The 25644-nt window shown below is 29.3% G+C and overlaps 1 protein-coding gene across 3 annotated transcripts in view; it reads left to right on the top strand.

Annotated features, from left to right (window-relative positions):
* The window catches only part of supt3h (SPT3 homolog, SAGA and STAGA complex component), a 155786-nt gene that overhangs the window by 90120 nt on the left and 40022 nt on the right, over positions 1-25644 (top strand). For all 3 annotated transcript variants that reach the window (XM_051133106.1, XM_051133107.1, XM_051133108.1), the window contains exons 4-6: positions 13830-13916; positions 16389-16482; positions 24527-24684. In XM_051133106.1, coding sequence (XP_050989063.1) covers positions 13830-13916; positions 16389-16482; positions 24527-24684 — 339 coding nt within the window. The remainder of the gene's footprint in view (positions 1-13829; positions 13917-16388; positions 16483-24526; positions 24685-25644) is intronic.

Below are 25644 nucleotides of genomic sequence, written 5' to 3'. Positions count from 1 at the left end.
GCTATATAGAAAATAAAGTTTACTTGACCTTTAAGGGGGCGGGGGTCCCGTTGTGGGTGCAGGGGAAACACTGAGTCATTCTTTTTAAGCATTAGTTGGCTGTTAGTCTGACGTTTATTAATAAACCATATAAATTATAATAATGAGCCTTTAATTGCCTACGTAGCCTAATAAGCACTCAAACAAAGAATTTGATTAAGGTGCTTTTATATTCTCATGCATTTATTTCAGATAAATTTCCAGCTAAAGACTCTTTCTTAAAGACTGATGGTGTAGTTGTGTTAGTTTAGGTGCTGTAATCTGCGTGGGAAATTGTTAATCCAGCGTCAGCTTCCTCGAACTGGAACGACTAGTTGCCGAATAAGCGAGCATGCCTGTGAAAAGCCTTGACGTTTCTCCTGACATGTGAAACAGAGTTCACTCGGCGTTTTCCTGTAGCACCAGGTGCAGATGTTGGCAGGCCTTTATTCCCCAGGAGTTTCTCTGATTCCAGTCTTTCTATCAGTCTCCTGGGTCTTGTCTTTTGCAACGACAGCAATTTTGCTCTATGACCCTTTCAGTACGGACCACCGTTGTAAATTTGATTAGTGCATGTGAAAATTGCCCAGGTCTGTGCTTCTAATGAGTATATTTATGAGTCCAGTGTACAAATCAGTTTAATGAGCAGTAGCCAGCTGGGGAAGTCAAGTTCCGAGATTTATTCTGCTCTCTCAGACGAGGGAAATATTTTTCTCCTGATGTCCCTGTAGGTACTTCAGAAGACGTTTTGACGTTCATGTGGGTAACACCTCATTTCATACCTTTTCAACATATCTGTGTGACTCCACGTCCAGCTCATATTTCACCCAAAAATATCTATTCTTTTATAAGGAGAAATTTAAGTTTTATGCATGTGCTACATATGTATTACTTTTTTGTCAATTATCATGTGGTTTACTTGTAAAATGTATGTAATTCTGATTACTTTCAAGGCTGATTCTTATTGGATTCTATTTATTATAGAACGTTTTTTAATTAAAAAAAATGTAAGTAAAATAAATTTTAAATAAGTAAAAACTTTAATTACTCACTTAGTTTTAGTTTCAATTAATTGTTGGTAATTAATTAAATTCACAAACAGTACATATATGGCGTTAAAAAAACCTTAAATATCATAAGACAATTAATATAATAGATTATTATTATTTAATAATATATTTTTGTTGTAAATATTTAATAATAATATTTAATTATTTATAGTTAAATGCACAATTAAAATATTATTTCATAAAAATTATTTTAGAAACTGAATTAACTTTTATTTTCAGTTTTTGTCAGTTACACAATGATTTCTTCATAAATTCTCATTATTGCTATGTGTTTGATGTTTTACTTAATATATCTGATTAATTTCCGCTTAGTTAATTAGGTTAATTAATTGCTTTTCGTTCATTTAATTAAATTCACAAATAGTTTTTTATTTAATAACAATAAATATGCAATTTAATATATGTAATACATGTAATATCTTAATAAAGTTAATATTATAAATAAGTATTATTGAATAAACTAATTAATAATTAAAATAAACGTAACTAATCATAAATCAGAAAAGCAAAACTTCGAACACATTGCAATAATGAGAATTTGGGGAGAAATCATCATATAATTGACACGAACTGATAATTAATTAAAGTTAAAAAATTCAGTTTGTAAAATATTTTTATATAAGAATATTTATTCATGATAATATTGTAAAATAAAAAAATAAAATGAAATGAAAATGATAATAAATAATACGAAGTAAATAATAATAATAATAATGTATTATATTAATTGTGTAATTTATTTTACTTTTACCAATTTCTGTAAGAGGCTGATTGTCACTGGATTATATTTACTACACAGAAAAAAAAAGGTTTTTTTTTTTTTTTTTTTTCACTTAATAATAATAATTATAGTAGTAGTAATAATAATGTAGTGTATTGTATTAATTATATTTACATATTGCATATAATAAAATTGTTTTTATATTAATTGTATTCAAATATTAATGAGATAATAGTAATAAGAATTGGGGGGGAGGGGGATTTGCATAATTGTCTGCATATTAGGCAAAATTTTATGATGTCTTTATTTTGTTTTTTGGGTGAAATATGGCAGGTGACATTCATTCATCTGTTCACGAAGGCTTTAAATGAAGACAGAACGTCTAACCATCCGTTTGCACTTTTTAAAGTAAAATGAATTGTCTTTTATTAATTGGCATTGCTCTTTCCAGTACATCTCCATCCACTTTAGCGAAACTTAGTTTCTTTTCAGGTAAAAAGCGGTCATGAGAGCTCCAGAAGCTGATCTTACTAGATCAGTGTGTTCTGCCAGAAATCCCTCAGCAGCTAAACTACCCGGACCTGTTTTTGTTTTCCTACTTCTGTTTGCCTAGTTACCATTTTTATTGCATTTTGTTGACGCTGTTTGCTTTGCGGACGCTGCCGTCTGCCTCCGTGATAGGTGGTCTGTGTTAATAAAGAGTCGGATATATTTAACCGCTCGGCATTCAAGAATCAGCTGCTTTTAATGTAAGAGACGTCCATTCATCCGCGCACGGTCTGGTTAGAAGACGTCTGCCAGAGCCAGACCTGACCCCGTCCCGAAGCCCAGACGCCTGCCGCTCGGCGAGGGAGAGCGCCGGCCGGATGTTTGGGGCTGAAATGGGTTGGGATGTGGAAGTACGGCTGCCATCTCCAGTCCAGGTGCTCACGCTGACATATGTCAGAAGCGTTCGGGTGCCCGAATCAATTAGCTTCTCTCGTGTCGAGCCGGGAGGACAAATTGGCAAAGTGTTTTGTTTAAACAAATGGCCTTGGTGGAGTTTTTCCAGGGGGAGCGAGGCTCGGAGGAATGTGTGGTCTCATCCTTCTTAGAAATAAGTCGTTGCAGCATCGTCCGTTGACAACGCGTTTACTTATTCACACCGTCGCAAAACCCAACTCTGAGACCTCCCAGCTGTGGCCCGATTGTGTAATGTGGTATATTTATTGAGTTTCAGTCCGTCACGATGTGGTTTGTATACAGTACGTTCATGTTCTGCAAGATGAAGCTTGTTTAATGTCATCCGGGACCGTTTTGGACCAAAGAAGAGAGCAAATTGTGAATCTTAAAGGGGTAGTTTACCTTTTGTCAAGTTGTTCTAAACTTGTACATTGAACACAAAAGAAGATTTTTTGAAAAATGTTGCTGGCAGCCATTGACATCCATAGTGTTTATTCCTATACTGTGGAAGTCAGTGGCTGCCGTCAAATGTTTGGTTGCTAACATTGTTCAGAACATCATCTTTTGAAACTCATACAGGTTTGTACGACAGCGTACAACCACTTTACAACCACTTTAAAACATACAAAATGTCTAAGATTATGAGATTAATGTCGTTATATTTTGTGAATAAAGTAGAAATATTCTGAAAATAATGTCGAAATATTTCGAAAATGAAGTTGAAATACTATGAGAGGAAAGTTGAGATACTATGAGAGTAGTCAAAATACTACGAGAGTGAAGTCGAAATACTACGAGAGTAAAGTCGAAATACAACGAGAATAAAGTCGAAATACTACGAGAGTAAAGTCAAAATATTTCAAGAATGAAGTCGAAATACTATGAGAGGAAAGTTGAAATACTATGAGTAGTCAAAATATTTCGAGAATGAAGTCGAAATACTAAGAGAGTGAAGTCAAAATATTTCGAGAATGAAGTCAAAATATTTTGAGAATGAAGTCGAAGTACAACAAGAGTAAAGTTGAAATATAATGAGAGTAAAGTCTACATATTTCGATAATGAAGTTGAAATACTACAAGAGTAAAGTCGCAATATTTCGAGAATGAAGTCGAAATATAATGAGAGTAAAGTCTAAATATTTTGATAATGAAGTCAAAATACTATGAGAGTAAAGTTGAAATACTACGAGAATAAAATCGAAATATAACGAGAGTAAAGTCTAAATATTTCAGTAATGAAGTTGAAATACTACAAGAGTAAAGTCAAAATATTTTGAGAATTGCAATTACTGGACTTTATTCTCAAAATTTCGACTTTATTCTCATAATTTCGACTTTATTCTTGAAAAATAATATGACTTTATTCTTGTAGAATTTCGACTTTATTCTCAAAATATTTCAAATTTATTCTCATAATTTCTACTTTATTCTCAGAGTATTACAACTTTATTATCATAGTATTTCGACTTTATTCTGGTAATTTTAACTTTATTCTTGAAATATTACGGCTTTATTCTCGTAGATTTTTTTTTATTTTATTCTCAAAATATTTCGACTTTATTCTCGAATATTACAACTTTATTATCATGGTATTTCAACTTTATTCTCGTAATTTCGACTTTATTCTCTGAATATTACGACTTTATTCTTGTAGTGTTCCAACTTTGTAAGCGTAATATTTCTACTTTATTATCGTAATTTCTACTTAATTCTCGAAACATTACAACTTTAATCTCGTAGTCTTACTTTTTTTTTTTTTTTAACATGGCACGAAATATTACGACTTTGTTCTTGTAGAATTTTAACTTTATTCTCGAAATATTTCGACTTTATTCTCATGGTATTTCGACTTTGTTCTCGAAATATTACGACTTAAAGCCCAGCAATCGCAATTATCAAAATATTTCGACTTTATTCTTGTCGTAAGTTTGGAACAACTTGAGGAAGATAAAATGATGACAGGATTTTCATTTCTGATTGAGCTGTCCCTTCAAGGATTGAACTTTATCACAAAAATGCTCAGATTTTCACCCTAAAATGGGACTTAAAATCCCACAGATGTACACTGAAGGACCCGAGCCGTATCTAAAGACCAGAAACTGTTTTCGATGCAAATGGGAAACACTTATCGAACTGCCCGTCTCACAGGGACTCTGAGTTTCGGAAAACATTGATAAAGTCCGCTGCCAAACATCACCATTAAACCGCAAAACACAAGCAAAACTTCTGTGTTGTCGAGCCATACGGGTTTGTGTTCTGGCGATAACGCTGCTGCGTTAGTGTTTTTCACTAATTGTTTTTGACTAATGTTTTTCCTCTGATTTTTCGTTATTATGAAGAGGGACAGAACGGTTTCTTGGAGACCGACGTTTAGGGGATGTTTTGATGACTGGGTGTATCACACAAAAACATGGCCAGCTCACATTTCAGCCCAAACTGAAGGAAAGAATCAAGAAATTATGTTTTGAGTAAACGAAATTAACTTTTTAAGGACCATTTTGTGGGACTAAAACTAAAACCATTAAAATATGTCTTCATTACTTGAAACTAAATTAATGTTAATAAACTGAAATAAAAATAAAATATAACTGCTTGATGAGGCAGTTTTGTTTAGTTCAACTCAAATTAAAAAATAATGTTAACTAAATAACTAAAACTAATACATTAAAAATAATAACTATATGTAAATCTAAAAACTAAATAAAATAAAAAATACCCAAAACACAACAACATTTATTAATTAAAAGTATATGTAAAAACAGAAAATATAAAAATGAAATACAAATTTAAGCAAAAAACATAATAGTACATCTGTGATACTAATATAGCATTGCTGTTCGCTGATATATATATATATATATATATATATATATATATATATATATATATATATATATATATATATACACATATATATATACATATATTTATTTATTTATTTATTTATTTATTTATTTATTTATTTATTTACTTTTATTTCTGATTACTGTCAAGACTGATTCTTATTGGATTCAATGCATTATAAAACAGTTTTTAATTATTTAATTGTAATATTAATTAATTGTTTTTAATTAATTAAAATGAATTCACAGATTGTTTTTATTTAACATCAAAATGACCAAAACTTAAATTAAAAATAATGTGAAAATAGAAAAAAATAAAATATAATTTCTAAATTACTAACAAAAAAAAAAACTATATTAGTAAATCAGTGATAATAATATAACATTGCTGTTTACTGGAATAAGTATAATATAATATATATATATTTTTTGTTTGCATTATGACATTGACAAATTTATGTATGTATTTTTTTTAAATCAGCATATATATAAAAAAATAACATTTTTCTTATTTTATTTCTTTAAATGTTGTATTTTTTGTTTTTTGTTTGCATTATGACATTGACAAATTTATGTATGTATTTTATTTTAAATCAGCATATATAAAGAAAATTTTTTTAACATTTTTCTTATTTTATTTCTTTTTATTTTGTATTTTTTGTTTTTTGTTACTGTCCATTTTTAAACACATATTGTCATATTTTTTTAAATTCATAATAACATTTTCATAATAAAATAAATAAGCAATAAATATTTGTTTCACATTTCACTTTCTCTGTCTAATTTCACTATCCAATTACATTTTTTTTTTTTTTTTTTTTTTTTTCTCTTGTTTATTTTATTTTTTATTTTATTAACTCTAATTTGTTGTTCTTGTTATTGTACAACAATTTAAAAATGTTTTAAATGTGAGTGTGTATGTATATAAAATTTTGTTTGTTTTTAATTTTGTTTTTTTATATGAATTTAGAAAATATGCTGGCTTGTCATGTGTGTGTGTATATATATATATATATATATATATATATATATATATATATATATATTTGTTTTTTTTTGTTTTTTTTTTGTTTTTGTTTTTTTTAATTATGCAAAAGATTTAGCTTATTTAACCCTTTTCAGTTTTGTAAAGTATGACCCGTGCGTGTTCTTGACAGGTTTTGTGTGATTATCCACGTCACTGACTTCTTAAAAACATGGCAATGCTCTTCAGTCGCTCTGCGGCGTTAACCAGCGGCCGTCAGGTTTGTGTTGAAAGTCTAATGAAGTTTTTCAGCCATCACATTAGATTTTCAGGTGATGTGATCAAGCCGCCAGTGAGGTTTCCCGCTTAAGTAAGGTGAAATCTGTCTGTCTGCTAGTTCTGGTGAGTTCTGAAAATATCGCCGCTTGTTTTATTTCGTCGTCTTTCAAAGGAAATGGTGTAATTGATCTTTACAAGGACGCTGCGAGTGGAATTCTCCCCGCTCTTCCTGTTACCTTTTCCAGTGTAATCAAATAATGGATTTCGTTTCAGAGCGCCGCAGTAGCACAGGAGAGGAAATTATCTTCAGCAGGCTTGTTTATTTGACTTCTGCCATTCTGTTGCATGAAGGCTCGACCTTTTCCTCCGGCACTGTAACGTGACATGAAGCAGAGACCCGCCGAGGCCAGCGTCGCTCCAAAATGTGTTGTAATCAAAATTGATTAGTCTAATTAGGGAACAAGACCTGTGTGCTTTCCTCAGGCCAGGAATCTGTCTCTGGAGTCGCTGGGACTCAATTCACAGTCGTGTTGAACTCTTTTAGTCTCGTATGCAAACATGTTCTTGTAAAACATCACGATGCATCATATTTCTGGACTGTTCTTCATTTGCTCATGTCTTTTCAAATGCATATAACTGTTGGTTTTGAAAGTCAAAAGATGTTTAGCAAAACGTCTGAGCTGCTTTTGTGCTTATATGATCAAATTTAAGATCTTAAGATTATAGTTACTTGAAGTGTTTGTGCAGATTAAAAAAAAATAGAAAAAATTATATTTTGAGTATTAAAAGTATGCCTTTTTAAGGAATATTTATTAAGGCTGTTTATTATTGTTAACTAAAATTAAAACTATAAAAAATATATATTTTCAGTGCTTGAAACAAAATAAATCTAAAAGTTAACTAGTTGCCAAGGCAAAATTTCTCATGTTCGTATAGTTTAGCTTAAAGTACTAAAAGAGCTAAAACTAATTTTATTTATTCATTTATTTATTTATTTATGGAGACCAACATTGAAGGGTTCTTTTGATGATTGGATAAATCACATTTCACCCTAAATTAAAACAATATAATATAATATAATATAATATAATATAATATAATATTTATTATATACTTATTTTATATTTTTATTTTATTTTTCTCATTTTATTATTTTTTAAATTTAAAAAAATGTATATTATATTAGAATTTTTTCTTATATATATATATATATTTATTTATTTATTTATTTTTGTTATTTTCATAATTAATGTATATATAAATAAACAATGTAAATAACAAGCACAACATAATTGCTAAAAATTTAACTAAAATTAAAGTGAAAACAGAAAATGAAAAAATAAAGTCTAATTCCAAATATTAACAAAAACTACTATAGTTTATCAGAATTATGATAGTAAAATATCACTGCTGTGTACTGATATAATTATTATATTATACTAACTTGAATGTTTTAGTACTTGTGTTGTGTTTTTCACATTTTATTATTTTTAAATGTCAAAAATATCTATAATATATTATGTTAAATTATATATTAATCTAATAAATAATATAATAATATATATAATTATATAATATTCTGTATAGTGACATTTTCTTGACTTTTAAGCACGTTTTCGTCTTATATTCTCATTACTGCAATTCATTCTGGATCCTTTTTTTGTTTTTTGGTCATTTTTTACTCTCATTTGTTATTTTTATTACTGTAATACAAAAACAACTTATATTTTGGTTCTGGTCGTACAGACATGAGGTTGAGGTAGTAATGCCAGAACATTTGATTTTGCTTCCAAGAATGTTTTTCAGTGTTTCTTGAAAAGAAAACAAGGCGGGTTTTTCCTGAGGCCAGCTGTCAATCAAACCATCATCAGCCCCTCCCTCCATGTCTGTGTTTACCTTTCGGATTCAGTCTGCTGTTTTCTTTTTCTCCTTTTTTTTTTTTTCAGTGAAACCATAAACGATAATATCGAGATGGGTAAAAACACCCTGAATCTTATAAAATACCGCTGTATTATGATAACTCAGGCATCTCAGAAATGGTAAAACAGTCCTTCGGCGCTCGAGTAAACTGTCAACAGCCTCGCTGGAAAAAGACCACAGAGATGCCAGTGTTCATGAGTGTATGGAAGAACGGCACGACTTCATTTAGCTTTGATCAACCTGTAAAATTAGAGCAATTACTAAAATTAATCTGATATTTCGCAGAAGACAGGTTTGCGAGCCGGGGATTGCAAATGGTATGGAAAAACCTTCCTTAAGCCTGAAAAGAGCTGCACTGTGAGACTTTTAAGGGATCATGTTTTTTTTTTTTTTTTTTTTTTCTTCCCGTTTCGGGCCAAATTCAATCAAAAGTTTTCCTTAAAATGGGTTTATATGTGTTTAACCCTCATGTTGGAGTTTCTTTTCTCAAAAATGTTAGTTAATATTATCACAATGGACTAAATCTTACTGACACGGTATAACAGCTGTTTTTTTATTTTTTAATTATGATAATTATTGTACTTCTTGGGGATTTTTCTCTCTACCTTGTTACTGTTTTGGTCAAAAATGACCGGCCTACAAAAAATAGTGGATACGTTTTGTGTTTTGCTGTATTATTACCAAAACTAGGATTCAGGTTTTTTTTTTAATTAATTCATTTATTTTAATTTGTTTATTTATTTAATTTTGATTTGGAACTTTTTGATCAGTTTTAGGACTGATTGATCAGAGCTTATGCACCTCAGTTTTTGAATGAAAAATAAAAGTGACTTAAAAAAATCTAATGCTTTTTATACAATTCTAAGTTTTGTTAATATTTCCATAATTTTTTTTTTTTATTATTTTATTTTATTTTTTTTTAAAATGTTTTTCTTTATTGTTTTCTGATGTTTATATACAAATATCACAATGCAAACAATATATTGTATTGTATTATATTTAATATTTTCTGTTTATTCTTTTAGTATTTATTTCTATTTTTATTTTTTTAATATTTATATAAATGCAAAAAATGTTTTTTAATCAAATTTTTTTTTTAATATTTACATAAATATTGCAATTCAATTTTATTTTATTTTACTTTATTATTTTATTTTATTTTATTAATTTGAGTTTGAGTTTTTGAGTGAAAATTGCCAAAATTATCCACAAATATACTTTGAAATGTATATCAAAAAAGCATTATTTGTGGATAATTTTGGCCATTGTCACTCAAACTCATAAACTCAACAATAATGCATATGATATAATATTAATATATAATAATAATAATAATAATATATAATATAATATAATATAATATAATATTTTTTGTTTGCGTTGTGACATTTATGTAAATATATGTAAAAAAAAAATATAAAAAAATATATATATAATAAAAATTAGAAAAAAAATCACTAAATGTGAAAATAGAAAATCTAGAAATAAAATCTAATTCAAAACATGAACAAAACCTAGAATAGTATACCAATAGTAATATTTTTTTGATATACATTTCAGTATATTACTGATATACTATTCTAGCTTTTGTTCATATTTTGAATTTGAAATTATTTCTACATTTTCTTTTTTCACTTTTAGTGATTATTTTTTCTCTCATTTATTTTAATAAATGCAAAAAAATATATATATTATATGATATTATATGATATTATATTATATTATATTATTATAAGCCTTACCAACCTGATGCACCTCCATTTTTGAGTGAACATTGGCAGAATTTTTCACAAATAACTGATTTTAAATATCATTGCTCTTGTTTTTCCAGTGCAGATCAAGTCGATTAAGTGATCAAATATTCAGTGTATGATTGTATATCAGAGTACTATATATAACTCCTCAGGAAAGTGGTTCTGGTTTCTGAGGATGATGGGAATTTTGGCTGGGGTACGTGCGGAGAGTGAGGGATGAGATTCTGCATGCTTACAGCCGTTTTTGTCTATTAAAAACCATTCCTCAGTGAAACGCTGGGACAGACATGGCAGCCGGTATGTCGACCTTGGTGTGATGCCAGGCCAGAGAGATCTATATTAAAGTCTTGTGGCGCGCGGCGGTAAATGCTCCCCCTGTGCGTGCATGTGTGGGGTCCGTCCTGCTCGCACACTCGCATGTACGCTCCTGAGCAAATATATTTATGACCAGCAAATGTTTACAGACGCCGAGAATTGCTTGTGTGTATTCCAGGACTCAAGGTGGATTAAGTTTGTGCCTCTTCATGAAGAATATCATCTTTTTCTTTTTTGGACGAGTTGTAGTCGGTTGTGCGAGTTTAATTGGCCCCGCACTCCAGAGTCGAGGATATTTCAAGGGCCCTTCAGTGGTTTTTACCAACAAGAGCTCTTTATTGAGGAACACATGCTGATTGGTTTCTATTTTTTCCAGCACATTTTTTCAGTTTAAATTGAAAATGCAAACATTAAAAAAGTTCAGGTCCATGTGAGTCAGTGTCACTAAATATCAAAATTTCAACCTTATTTTTAGGATATTTTTTTATGGTTAAAATAGTTTATTGACAATTAAGCACAATTGTAAATACCACAATGCAACATTTTTATTTGACAAATGTTTTTCCTCTTATTTCTCATTACGAAGCAAGATAGATAGTACTTAAAAAATGCTGATTAAATGATGATTCAGTCAAAGCAGTCAAGAGTTTTGCATCGATTCATTTAAATACAAAACGTTTTTTTTAATTAAAAAGAAAAAATAATATTTTGAGTAAATTAAAATATGCCTTTATTATTTTATTTTATTTCATCTTATTTTATTTTAATTCAATTCATTAAAAAAAAAAAAAAAATTAAAAAGAAAGAAAGAATATTTGGAATAAATTAAAATATACCTTTATTTATTTATTTATTTATTTTTTTTATTTATCAGGGTTATTATCGTTACCTAAAACTGAAACCATTAAAAAAAAAGTTTTCATTACTTGAAACATTTTTTTTTAACTGAAATAAAGCGGACATTCTGAACAAATTCACAGAAATTAATCCAACTTACCAACTTTAACATCATTTTTTTTTATTAAAAGAAAGAATAAAATAAAATAAATAAAATAAAATATGTCTTTTTTAGGACAGTTTATTAAGGGTTTTTTTCCCAGAGTTGTTATCATTACTTAAAACTAAAGCAATAAAAAACTTTTCATTACCTGAAACAAAATAAATGTTAATTAAAATAAATGTTTTTTAAATTATTTTAATATTTTATTTTAATATATATATTTTTTTTTTTATGATTCACATTATTCTAAATGTTTTTATATACCAGTTAAAAATGAATAACTGTAATATGTTAATATATTATCAATAATTATTTGATATTTTTTAATGCACAGCGTCTTCATTTCTTTTAAATGTGCTTCTTGTTTTTCAGATATTTTTATATTGCTAATGTTATCTTTTATATTATTTAACTGTTTGGTGTTGTTTTTATTTATTTTATTTTATTTTATTTTATTTGCAGGTTTTTTTTTTTTTTTTTTTTTTTTTTTTTTTTTTTTTTTTAAGTATTTTTCATTACTTGAAACAACTTTTTTTTTTCTAAAATAAAATATTAATTTAAATGGACAGTCTGAACTGATTCACAAAAATTAATACAACTACCAATAAAGAATAAAATAAATAAAAATAAAATATGACTTTTTGAGAACTGTTTATTAGGGCTTTTAACCAGAGTTATTATCGTTACTTAAAACTAAAACAATAAAAAAAACTTTTTCATTACCTGAAACAAAATCAAAAAAGAAATTATTTATATATATATATATATATATATATATATATATATATATATATTCCAAAAAGTATTTTTAGATTTTTGTTTGAACAATAAAAATGTTTTTTTTTGTGATTTTACATTAATCTACATGTTATTATGTACCAGTTAAAAATGAATAACTGTAATATGTTTATATAAATCATATAAATTCATATAAATTAACAATAATTATTAGATTTTTTTAATGCAAAATGCAAATGCGAAACATCTTAATTTTTTAAAAATATTCTTCTTGTTTGTCAGATATTTTTATATTTTATGTTTATCAGATAGTGTTTTGTTATCATATACAAGTGCATCCTCAACATAAAATCAGCTTTTAACTAAGAAAAAGCAGCTCTACGAGTAATCAAACCTTGCTCTTTTTGTGTGTTTGCTATTTTATATACGTCACAGATCATTAGTTGCGGTTTACTTGAGTCGAGTTCAGTATATTTATATAGCGCTTTTCACAGTCAGGTCCAAAGCAGCTCTACAAAGAATAGTTTTGTTGAACTCGATCCTCCTTTTTTATCCTTTTGTAAGGACGGGTTTAAAAATATCGGTAAGTTAACACTACAGTCCTTCCATGAGATTTGCCATAATTCTAGAGCGTTCATGGGATATGTTGATTTACATAAGAACAGCTATCATTTCCACCATGATGGATGAGCTGTTTTTCCTCTTTTGGCAACAAAGTGAAATTATAGCACTTCACCAGACATTTTTCATTGCAGGTTTTTTCGTCCTTCTCGAGCTTAAAGATTTAGTTGCATATGATTTAGACATTCCTCTGCAAACCTCTGGTGCATCGGCTGATAAAGAGGTCGATTATGTCTTTTGCTACAAGTAATTAATCCTATTTCGAGACTGTTTGTCTTGTTTTCGTATCCAGACCGGGGTCACGTGGTATTTTGCTGCGCCGGTTCATTTTTATCTGCTGTTTTGATGCATTTCTCTCTGTTTGCATTGCGCTCAAGGACGGTTTCTGTCCTGATTGAGCAGAAATAGCAAAGTTAGACGTTCTTGCACAAGACTTGAAGTGGAGTGACTCAAGTCCTGCTCTCAAAAATAGACCTCTTTATCGGTTTCCTCAAGGTCTTCATTGTGCAGATGCACCACGTCAGTTACTTCCAAAGTGCTGATTTTAAAAACATCTTTGGGTTGACGTTACCAAGCGCTGATTGTTACATACTCCCGCTCTCTTTGCTGATTGAATTGCCTTTCTTTCTTTCTTTCTCGTGCAGCTCCATCAGGCCGCTGAGGTGGCCCTCCTGAGAGGGGCCAGGGCCATTTCACCAGAGGATATCATCTTTCTAATGAGGAAAGACAAGGTAAAAGCACACCAATATGAGACCGTACCGCAACATAAATCATTAGCCTTCATATTTATGGACTGCTGCCTTAGTTATTGAGTTGTTTTATTGCTTTTGTAGTTCTGTTGCCTTTCGCTCACTGGTTTAAAGCAAGGCACAGGGATGGGTGATATAATAAAACATTATTTGTAACTTTTTGATGATATTTATGTAATGTTTAATGCAGGATCTGAAACGCAATAAACTTCTGTAAATATAGTCAGTCATTAAAATGAAAGGTTTTCCACACAATTCCCCTAAATGTTTTGAATCGATTCACAGAAATGAATCAAACTTACCATCTTTAACTCTCTTTAACTATTTGACTATTGCAATAATGCAATGCACATAATGCTGCTTAATTCAGCTTCGCCGAGATTTTCTTGTACAGTTCAGAAACACTAAAACAAAAATATCATTTTGTAGGATGCATAGTTTAAACATTGAGCCTGTTTGTGATTTTAGTGAAAATTAAGTGTTTAATACAATCAAACAATAAAATAAAGGGTTTCTGCACATTTCTCCCTAAATATTGTTTACAAAACCCTTTTAGTATTTGAAAATGAAATATTTCAGATGGATTCACTGAACTGAACCGATTCACAGAAATTAATCAAACTTACTGTCTTTAACTCTTTTTATCTATTTGATTGTTTTTGCAATAGTACAATATACATAATGCTCTTAATTTAGCTTCGCAATAAAATAAAGCGTTTCTGCACATTTCTCCCTAAATATTGTTTACAAAATCATTTTAGTGCTTGAAAATGACATGCTGAGTGATGCAAATAAACTGTTCAAGAGTTTTGAATCGATTCGTTGAAATGGGCAACTGATTTACAGAAATTAATCAAACTTACCATTTTTAACTGTATTTTTCTACTGTTTTAACTCTCTTTTTTCTACTATTTTTAAGTTTAAATCAAGAGACCTTTCATTTTTGCAATATTCATGATGCTGCTTAATTCAGTGTCGGTAACAACAAAAAAAAATGTTGTGAAGAGACACAAATTAAAAGTTTAAGGTTTTCCACACATTTTTGAAATATTTCAGATTGATTCACTGAACTGAACTGATTCACAGAAATTAATCAAACTTACTGTCTTTAACTCGTTTTAACTGTTCGAATATTCATTTTTGCAATATACGTAATGCCCCTAATTCAGCTTCACCAGGATTTCTTTTGAATTTTCTTGAATGTTTTGAAGAAACACTAAAACAAAAATATCATTTTGTAGGATGCATAGTTTAAACATTGAGCCTGTTTGTGATTTCACTGAAAATTAAGTGTTTAATATAAAAACTCAAAACACAGTAAACCTTTATAAATAGAATCAATCGATAAAATAAAGGGTTTCTGCACATTTCTCACTAAATATTGTTTACACAACCATTTTAGTACTTGAAAATGACATGCTGAGTGATGATGCAAACAAACCGTTCAAGAGTTTTGAATTGATTCGTTGGAACTGACCACTGACTCACAGAAATGAATCAAACTTACCATCTTTAACAAAATTTTTTCCCCTTAAGTTTAAAGTTTTAGACCATTTATTTTTGCAATATTGCAATATGCATAGTTCTGCTTAATTCAGCATTACAAACATTTCTTTATTTCTTGAATTTCCTTTCTTGAAAGTTTCTTGAATTTTGTGAAGAAATACAAACTAAAAGGTCATTTTGTAGGGCACAAAGATAGTTTTAGTTTATACATTAAGCCTGTTAAACTAGATGTCTGAGTTCAGTAAAAATTAAATGTTTAATACAAAAACTAAAACACAGTAAACCGCTATAAATATAATCAATTGAAAAATAAAGGGTTTCCACACGTTTTCCCTAAATATTGTTTTCAAAAACTGTTTTAGTACTTCCAAATGAACTGTTAAAGATTTGTGAATCAGTTCATTGAAATGGACAACTGATTCACAAAAATTAATCAAACTTAAGCCAACTTAAGCTTTATTTATTCATTTATTTACTTATTTGAAGTTTAAATTGGAGAACATTCATTTTTGCAATATTGCAATATTTGTAATGCTGCTTAATTCAGTATTGGCACCAAAAAAATTAAAAAAAAAAAAAAAAAAAAAAAAAAAAAAATCTTTAATGTTGTAAAGAGACACTAATTTAAAGTTCATTTTGTAGGATGAACAGATGTCAGGAGATTGTTTTAGGCAGCAAAATTGCAAACATATTAGCCAGCTCTACAAATAATATATATATTTCTTAATGTTGTGAAACTCAAACTAAAAGATCATATTGTGAGATGCCATGTTTTATTGGCGCCTATTAGTTTTTCAATATTTCATTATTCACAATGTTAATTCAGTCTTGTGAACATATCACCAGCTCTAGAAAGAATTGAACTGAATTGAAAGGTCCTTTTGTGGGATGAATGGAGATGTTGAATGGAGATGTTTGAACGCTAAACCTGTTGTTTTTTCCAAACAGAAAAAATTACGGCGGCTCATCAGGTACATGCAGTTCAGAGACTACAAATCCAAAGTCCTGAAAACCATTGAAGATGAAGATCTGCTGGATTCAGGTGTGTAGTATTTTCCCATATATTCATCCATTTTACAGTCTGCCACTGATTTAAGTCAAGAATCAATGAATCAGTTTATTGTTGATTCACTCGTATTGCTGAGAGAAAATAAGATGCATGTTGATCGCCATGACAACAAACCATATTTCGAATTTTTAAAATTCAAATTTAAAAATTCAAATACTTCAGAACCGTTAATGGATCGGAACATCATGAAAATGATTCAAAAAATGGAACTGCTGAATGAGAACCTCTTCTCGATTCCCAACCCTAATTAGTGTGTATTGCTACATAGCATGTTTTCCATTCGAGTGATTTTATTTGTAAGATATTCAAAACATTTCCCCCATCGACAGCATTTTAACATTTAGCCGTTGCCTTAAATGCCGAAGCATAATGAGCGGAGTCGAGGGGTAATTTTGTATGCCAGGGTCAATCAGCAAGAGTCATTAACCAAAACGCAGACAGAAGCTTTGGCATGATTCTGCTTTGAACAGCGCTCCCTCATCAATATCACCGAAAAATGAGCGCGAGCGAGGATAACCATCCGCACGAGCGGCGTAATGTCATGCGGAGTGTCATTAGGACTCTTGCTCCTCATCTAGAGTGTAACTTGAGAGATGGAAGAACATTGAAATGCAGCGTTTGGACGGCGGAGTCTCGCTGTCTGAACGCAAATGCTTTTCCGTGGCTCGCTGTCTGTAACGTGAAAGTCTCCTGACCCCAAAGAAGCACTGGAAGCCGGGAGAGTATTCTTCTCGGACTATTATCTGCATTATTGCATGCAATATAAAATCTGAGAGGGAATTGTTTCAGTGTGAGGCGAGGGCAGCCTCTCTCTCTGTGCTGGGAGGCCTGCGGTGGGAGCCGGCCCGTCTTAGGAGGTGGTTTTGCTCTGGTGTGGTGCGTTCGGAGGGTTGCAAAAGAGGGCAAAGGAGAGCGAGAACATAGGTTTTGATTTCTTTCCATGCAGTGTTCGAGCAGTGACCCCAGAAACAAAACTAAACTGCAAACGAGGAACTTCTGTTTAACCACTATTGTCTTTCTTTAGGTTGCTCAGCAGATTTGGGTTCAGATACAGTAGAGCAGGAGACTGTCATTGTGAAGTGCTGTTTATTTTCTTACTACGTGGTCCTGTGTGGTTGTATTTTGAGTGATTTGTCAAAAAGAATTTTCCTTTTTGTGTGACAGAAAGGGCTGGGTGATAGTAATATTGCTAATTATTGCAATGTAACTTTCCTCAATAAAATGATTGTTAAATGTTAGACTTTAAGCACCAAAAGCGGAACAAAACAATGCTATTCATTCTTAGTCTTGGTGCTTGAATTCATTGAAGAACACATGACTAGGTAATTTCATCTTGTTTTAAGCCAGAAACACTGTGAGCAATAATACAGTCAGTAGGCTTTTCAGTCTACAGATCACCGTAATTTATCATGGATTTATTGAGGTAACACTAACTGCACTATGGTATTGTCAGAAATGTGGGATATTCATATTAAATTTTATTAATATTTATTTAATTAATGTAGGCATGTATTAAATGTATTAGAGGAGTAATGGAATAAAATTACAGTACTTTTGTGATTAAGCTATAGCATTAGTGCATTTATACTAAATGTATTTAGACTACTGTTTTTCATGCAAATACCTAAAAACCATATACAGTTGAGGTCAAAAGTTTACATACACCTTGCAGAATCTGCAAAATGTTCATTATTTTACCAAAATATGATGAATCATACAAAATGCATGTTATTTTTTTATTTAGTACTGACCTGAGTAAGATATTTCACATGAAAGATGTTTTCATGTAGTCCACAAGAGAAAATAATAGTTGAATTTATAAAACTGATCCCATTCAAAAGTTTACATACGCTTGATTCTTAACACTGTTTTGCTACCTGAATGATCCACAGCTGCTTTTTTTGTTGTTGTTGTTTTTTTATAGTGATAGTTGTTCATCCTGAAAAGTTAAACTGCCCACTGTTCTTCAGAAAATAACGTCAGGTCCCACAAACTCTTTGGTTTTTCAGCATTTTTGTGTATTTGAATCCTTTCCAACAATGACTGTATGATTTTGAGGTCCATCTTTTCACACTGAGGGCAACTGAGGGACTCATATGCAACTATTACAGAAGGTTCAAACACTCACTGATGCTTCAGAAGGAAAACGATGCAATTAAGAGAAGGGGGTGAAAACTTTTGAACAGAGTAAATATATGTACATTTTTATTATTTTGCCTAAATATTGTCTAAATAATATGGGGTTTTTTTTCATTTAGTACAGTTCAGAAGCTACAGAAGATACTTACGTGTTTCCCAGAAGGCAAAATAAGTTAAATTTACCCTGATCTTCAAATCCAAGAAGTGGACTCCTAATGCATGGTTTTTCCTTCTAAAGCATCAGTGAGTGTTTGAACCTTCTGTAAGAGTTGCATATGAATCCCTCAGTTGTCCTAAGTGTAAAAAGATGGATATCAAAATCATACAGTCATTGCTGGAAAAGGATAAAAAAAAAACAAAAAAAAAAAAAACAACTAACTCAAGCTACAGTCAAATGTGCATTTCTGAGAGACAAAAACTTTTCCATGTTCAATATCCTGTTTCACTTGGAAATACAAGTAGTCACACACATAAATAAAAAGCTTTAATCAGTGTTTTGGCATTTTGACATATTGTAAACATACACTACCTACCATGAATTCACTAGATCAAAGATGTTTTTACTAGTGTTTATTTAGTTGGGGTTTAACACACCACTGCATTATTAGATAAACTGTTTATCCAGTTGAACACTTGTTTCACTTGGAAATACAAGTAGTTACGGAAATAATTTGGGTTGCAAATGATTTAGGGTGTGTTTAGACATTCTGACATATTGTTCTGTAAACATACGGTCTGTCTAGAAAAAATTTATGATATGAAAGCATGCATTTTATTGCATTTCTGATCATTGTGTTGCAGGCAAATTAAACATTTTTTACTTGTAGTTGTAGAATGAATTCACTAGATCAAAAATGTTTCTTGTATTTTTATGCAGTTTTATGTTTTATTTGGCATTCAAAGCACTTCTAAACTTCCTGTTACATTTAACTTAGACATTAAAAATGCAAATGTTTTACTTGTAGTTTTTAATTTTGAAGCATAAATTCACTAGATCAAAGATGTTTTTACTAGTGTTTATTTAGTTAGTGTTTAATGCCCCATTTCATTATTAGATGAACTTTTCATCCAGTAGGAACATTTTTCACTGTGTTCAATTGTCAGTGTATTAAATCACGTTTCACATTGTTTTGCACTGAATATCTTGTTTCACTTAAAAATACAAGTAGTTACCGAAGTAATATAGGTTACAAACGCTGTTGGTTGTGTTTAGACATTGTTCTGTAAACATACGGTCTGTCTAGAAAAATGCATGATATGAAAACATTTCTGCATTTTAATGCACATATTTATGTTTTGATCTGCTGTGTTTAAAGCACTTCTGATCATTGTGTTGCAGGCAAATTAAACATTTTTTACTTGTAGTTGTAGAATGAATTCACTAGATCAAAGATGTTTCTTGTATTTTTATGCAGTTTTATGTTTTATTTGGCATTCAAAGCACTTCTAAACATCCTGTTACATTTAACTTAGACATTAAAAATGCAAATTTTTTACTTGTAGTTCTTAATTTTGAAGCATGAATTCATTAAATCAAAGATGTTGTTACAAGTGTTTGTTTAGGTTTTAATGCACCATTTCATTTTTAGATTAACTATTCAACAGTGAGCCAGTTCTCAGTGTATAAAATCACATCTCACATTTTTTTTACACTGAATATCTTGTTTCACTTGGAAACACAAGTAGTTATGGAAATAATTTGGGTTGCAAATGCTGTTGGTTGTGTTTAGACATTTTGACTTATTGTTCTGTAAATATACACTCTATGAAATTATGGTAGGTAGGTTTCTAGAAAAAAAAATGCACGATATGAAAACATTTCTGTATTTTTGTGCACATTTTTATGTTTTAATATGCTGTGTTTAAAGCATTTCTGATCATTGTGTTGCAGGCAAATTAAAAAAAAATTACTTGTAGTTTTAGGATGAATTCACTGGATCAAAGGTGTTTAATGTATTTTTATGCTGTTTTATGTTTTTATTTGCTGTTCAAAGCGCTTTTAAACATCCTATTACATTTAACTTAGACATTTAAAATGCATTTTTTTTTATTTGTAGTTAATTTTGAAGCATGATTTCACTAAATCAAACATGTTTTTCTAGTATTTATGTTTAGTGTTTATTCAGTTTAATGCACTTCAGTGCATTTCATTATTAGATGAATTGTTTATCCAGTTGAAGTATGAATTCATTAGATCAAGATCGGATGTTTTTACTAATGTTTCTTTAGATTTTAATGCACCATTTCATTATTAGATTGACTATTCGACAATCAGCCAATTCTCAGTGTATAAAATCACGTCTCACATTTTTTTGCACTGAATATCTTGTTTCACTTGTAAACACAAGTAGTTACAAAAATAATTTGGGTTGCAAATACTGTTGGTTGTGTTTAGACATTTAGACGTATTGTTCTGTAAACATACGCTCTGTGAAATTACGGTAGGTAGGTTTCCAGAAAAAAAAAGCATGATATGAAAACATTTCTGTATTTTTATGCACATTTTAATGTTTTGATCAGCTGTGTTTAAAGCACTTCTGCATTCAAAATTGTACTTTTTAATTTTGAAGAGAGAATTCATCAGATCAAAGATGTTTAACTGCTGTTTATTTAGTTAGTTTTTAATGCACCATTTCATCATTATTATATTAATTAGTCATCCAAACCCAAAATTTCCGAGGCCTTTTATTCATCCAAATATTGTATCAGATGTCAAATTAGGGATTCTTTAAAGCCAGAAATACACTACTAATTATGTACGTCAGCGTATTTGTATCATTTAAAAGTGAGTTTATACAAAGTGACGTTTTTACCGTTTGATTGAATTGCAGCGTTTACAGAGGAAGTCCACAATTACAGTCTGTTGAAGGCTGTGCCGTGCCAGTCCCAACGAACCTGAAGCCCATAAAACGAGCTGTTATTTAGGTGTCATAAATTCAGTAACCTTGATTAAACATTTTCTGGGGCTATTTCTGTCATTCACAACCAGACGTTACTTCACAGAAGTGTGTTTAATCAGTGTATTTCCTTTCATTTAATTAACATTTTCCTTCTTTCTTTCTTTTTTTTTTTTTTTTTTTTTTCATTTTTCCCACCCTGGAGCTTTAGGCCCGTAATGCCCGCTGACGCTGAACCGCATGAACATGCTGGAAAAAGTGAAAGCGTTTTGCTGTGGTAGAGCTCGAGTTTTATGCTGCTGTGGGAATTATGTACATAGTGAACAAAACATGACACAAATGAAAAGTCTCTCATGTTTCAGCTACTTAATAGACCAGCTCTGGACATTCATCAGTCAACTTCATGATGCATCATGGGATGTTTTTAAACACTAGTAAAGAAGGATATATAATATATAATTATACTTTAAAAATAAGATTTTATTTATTATTAATTCAGTTATGTTAATTTTAATGTCCATTAAAATATACTGTAATTATACATTTATATTTATTTATTAATTCATTATTTTAATGTAATGTTAACATTAATAAATGTTAGTCATGTGCATATAAAAATATTGTGATAATTATACATTTTAAAAATATATTATGTATATAATTATATATTAAATGCACATTATTTACATTTATCCATTTTAAACATACATTAAAATTATTAATAAATGAATTAATGTATATTATGTTAATAATAATGATTATTTGATGAGTCTTTTCCACACCGACTAATATATTATCATTATGTAAAAAAGTAATGGTTAGTTAGTTATTATGTTAATGTAATGTTAACGTTAATACATGTTATTCTATACATTAAAATATATGCTGTAATAATTATACATTTTAAAACTATATTATATATATAAATATAACTTAAATATATATTATTATTTATAACATTAATACATTTTAATCATATATTAATGATATATTAGATTATAATACTTATTTGATTGCTTTTCCACTCCAACTAATATATTATTAATCTTTAAAAGTAAATTTATATTTATTTATTATTTTAATATTAACATTAATAAATGTTAATCGTGTACATTAGAAATGTTGTGATAATTATACATTGTAAAATTATATTATATATAATTACATATTAAATGCAGATTATTGACATTTTTCCAATGTAAACATACATTCAGATTATTAATAATTGAATAAATGTTATATGTTAATAATAATGATTATTATTGATGATTATATAATGATGAGTCTTTTTCACACCAACTAATATATTATTATTAATTAAAAATAATATTAAGTTAGTTATGTTATTGTAATGTTAACATTAATAAATGTTAATAATGTACATTAAATTGTATATTGTAATAACAATACATTTTAAGATGATGTATAATTATATATTAAATGCACATATTAACATTTACCCATTATGAGCATACATTACAATTATTAATAAATGAATAAATATAAATATTATAAATAAAAATAATATGTTAATAATAATGATTATTGGAGTCTTTTTCTCTCCAACTAATATATTATTATAAACTAAAAATATTTAGTTAGTATGTTAATGTAATGTTAGCATTAATAAATGTTAATAATGTACATTAAATATGTAATGTACATTTATATATTGTAATCATTATACATTTTAAAACTATATTATATATGTATAAATAATATAAATTATTAACATTTATATGTTTTAAACACGCAGAAAAACACAATATATTATACTAAAAAATACTTTAAAATATACTTAATATACTATATTTAAAAAAGTGTGTGTGTATATATATATATATATATGTGTGTGTGTGTGTGTGTATATATGTATATATGTATGTATGTATGTATGTGTATATATATATATATATATATATGTGTGTGTGTATATATATGTATATATGTATGTATGTGTATATATATATATATACATATATACATATATACATATATATATATATATATATATATATACACATATATACACACACATATATATACATACATATATACATATACATACATATATATATATATATATATATATATATATATATACACACATATATATACATATATATATATATATATATATATATATATATATATATATATAATTATATAATAGAAAATTCATATAAATTCATTGTAATTTAGTATAGTGATTTTAAATAAACATAATTAATATTTATATATCTTAACACACAAAAAAATAATAAATCAATTAATACTTGTATACTATTATATATTATCATTAATAATTTTGTAATTGGAGTGGACAGTAAAGGAAGCTTCATCAAGTATTTTATATAAAAAAAAAATGTTTATATAAATGCATAATTTATATTTCTCTACAAAACTCACCAAAGATGCACAATATACTGGATCAATATCAGTTATCATATTTTGACAGTGGTTATTAGGCAATATTGGAAAATATTCTCACTACACTTAAAAAAAGTTGTTTCAACTTTAAAAAGTAAGTGTTTGTGCTGCCTTCAAATTTTAAGTTTACTCAACTCAAATATCCACGTTTTCATTTAGTACAACTTAACATTTCATGTGTGCTAAACTTAAAATTATAAGGCAGTGTAGACAGTGTAGTTTTAAGATTTAGCTCATCTGCCTCTGTGATAGATTATGACAAAGACTAAACCATTGAAGTTTTCTTTCTCTCATTTTAACTTCAAAGCCTAAATAGCATCCCATAGGTCCCTCAATATTATTATGAGCATTTGTTTTTTCTCCTTCCAACAGTGTGTACTTTTGTTCTATAGCAGATTTCAAAGGATTTTTTGGCCTGTATTTGTCTGAGATGTCTGCTTGTGTTGTCTGAGCTTTGGGTGTTCATGACTCAGGTAAAGGAGGCGAGTGAGCCGCTGGATCTCAGCTGGCCTACAGATGTGCAGCGAATGACTGTTTCTGTCCTCCTACAGACAAATACAGCAGCAGCAGCAGCAGCAGCAGCAGCAGCAGTGTCAACAAGAGGCAACGTCTGCTCCAGGACTTCATGAGCTCCATCGACCAGACGGGGGAATTCCTGACGCTGGTGGAGGAAGAGGAGGTGGATGAAGTCAAGCAGGAGCGTCTGGAGGTGAGTAGGAGGCCAGAGCAGAAATGTGCACTCTTCAGCCTGTACGCCATGCAGCGAGGGTGGATGACATACGCTGGGATTGTGGGAGAAATTGAAGTGGACTGTCCAGCGGTCACAGAATGAGAAGGAGCGGTTCGTGCTTTCATGATAAAGATCAGCTGAATCCATTACAACTCTGCGTCTTAGTCACAAACCACTATGTCATGCACAGTTATATTAAGATTTTAAGTGTGTTTACAGGCACAGCAGTTCATCAGTTTTACATGCAATGTGAGAAACAATACGATTTTCTCCAATATAGATACCTAAACATTCTTGTGTAAAACGCATGTAAAAACACTCATTTTTTTTAGTATTGGCATAAATAATGATAGAAATGTAGAAAATAAAGACATTTACAAACAAATACAGGTACTCTTTTCAGACAATGTAAGCATTTACTGTCACTTTTTAGCAATTTAACACATCCTTGCTAAATAAAAGGATTCTTTTTTTCCAAAAAAAACATTTTTTTTTATTTAACAGACCTTTACATATTAATTTCCATAGTTAATTTCATAACATATTAGTTTTGCCATATACCATTACATATTTAATTCTAATATGTCTCAATAACTTGACCACATAATATATTGTTAACTTAAAAAAAGAATATATTTCCTATATTTATTTTTTTTTATTTTCACAGAGTCCCTGGATGCTGAAAATTCAGCTTTGCATCTAAGAAATAAATTACAGTTTAAAATATATTACAATTGAAAACAGTTGTTTTACATTGCAATAATATTTCACAATATTACAGTTTTTTTTAATTTCATAAAATTAGTTTTTCCATATACCATGCCATATTTAATTTTAATTATTTAATTTTATTTTTATTTTATTTTACATTATTTTATTTTATTTTATTTTGCAAGGTTCATGGATTTAAAAGTAGACTCATCTCTTTTTAGTCCATTT

The sequence above is a fragment of the Labeo rohita genome, chromosome 17 (genome assembly GCF_022985175.1).
Source record: "Labeo rohita strain BAU-BD-2019 chromosome 17, IGBB_LRoh.1.0, whole genome shotgun sequence".
Taxonomy (NCBI): domain Eukaryota; kingdom Metazoa; phylum Chordata; class Actinopteri; order Cypriniformes; family Cyprinidae; genus Labeo; species Labeo rohita.
This window is presented reverse-complemented; position numbering and strand designations above follow the sequence as displayed.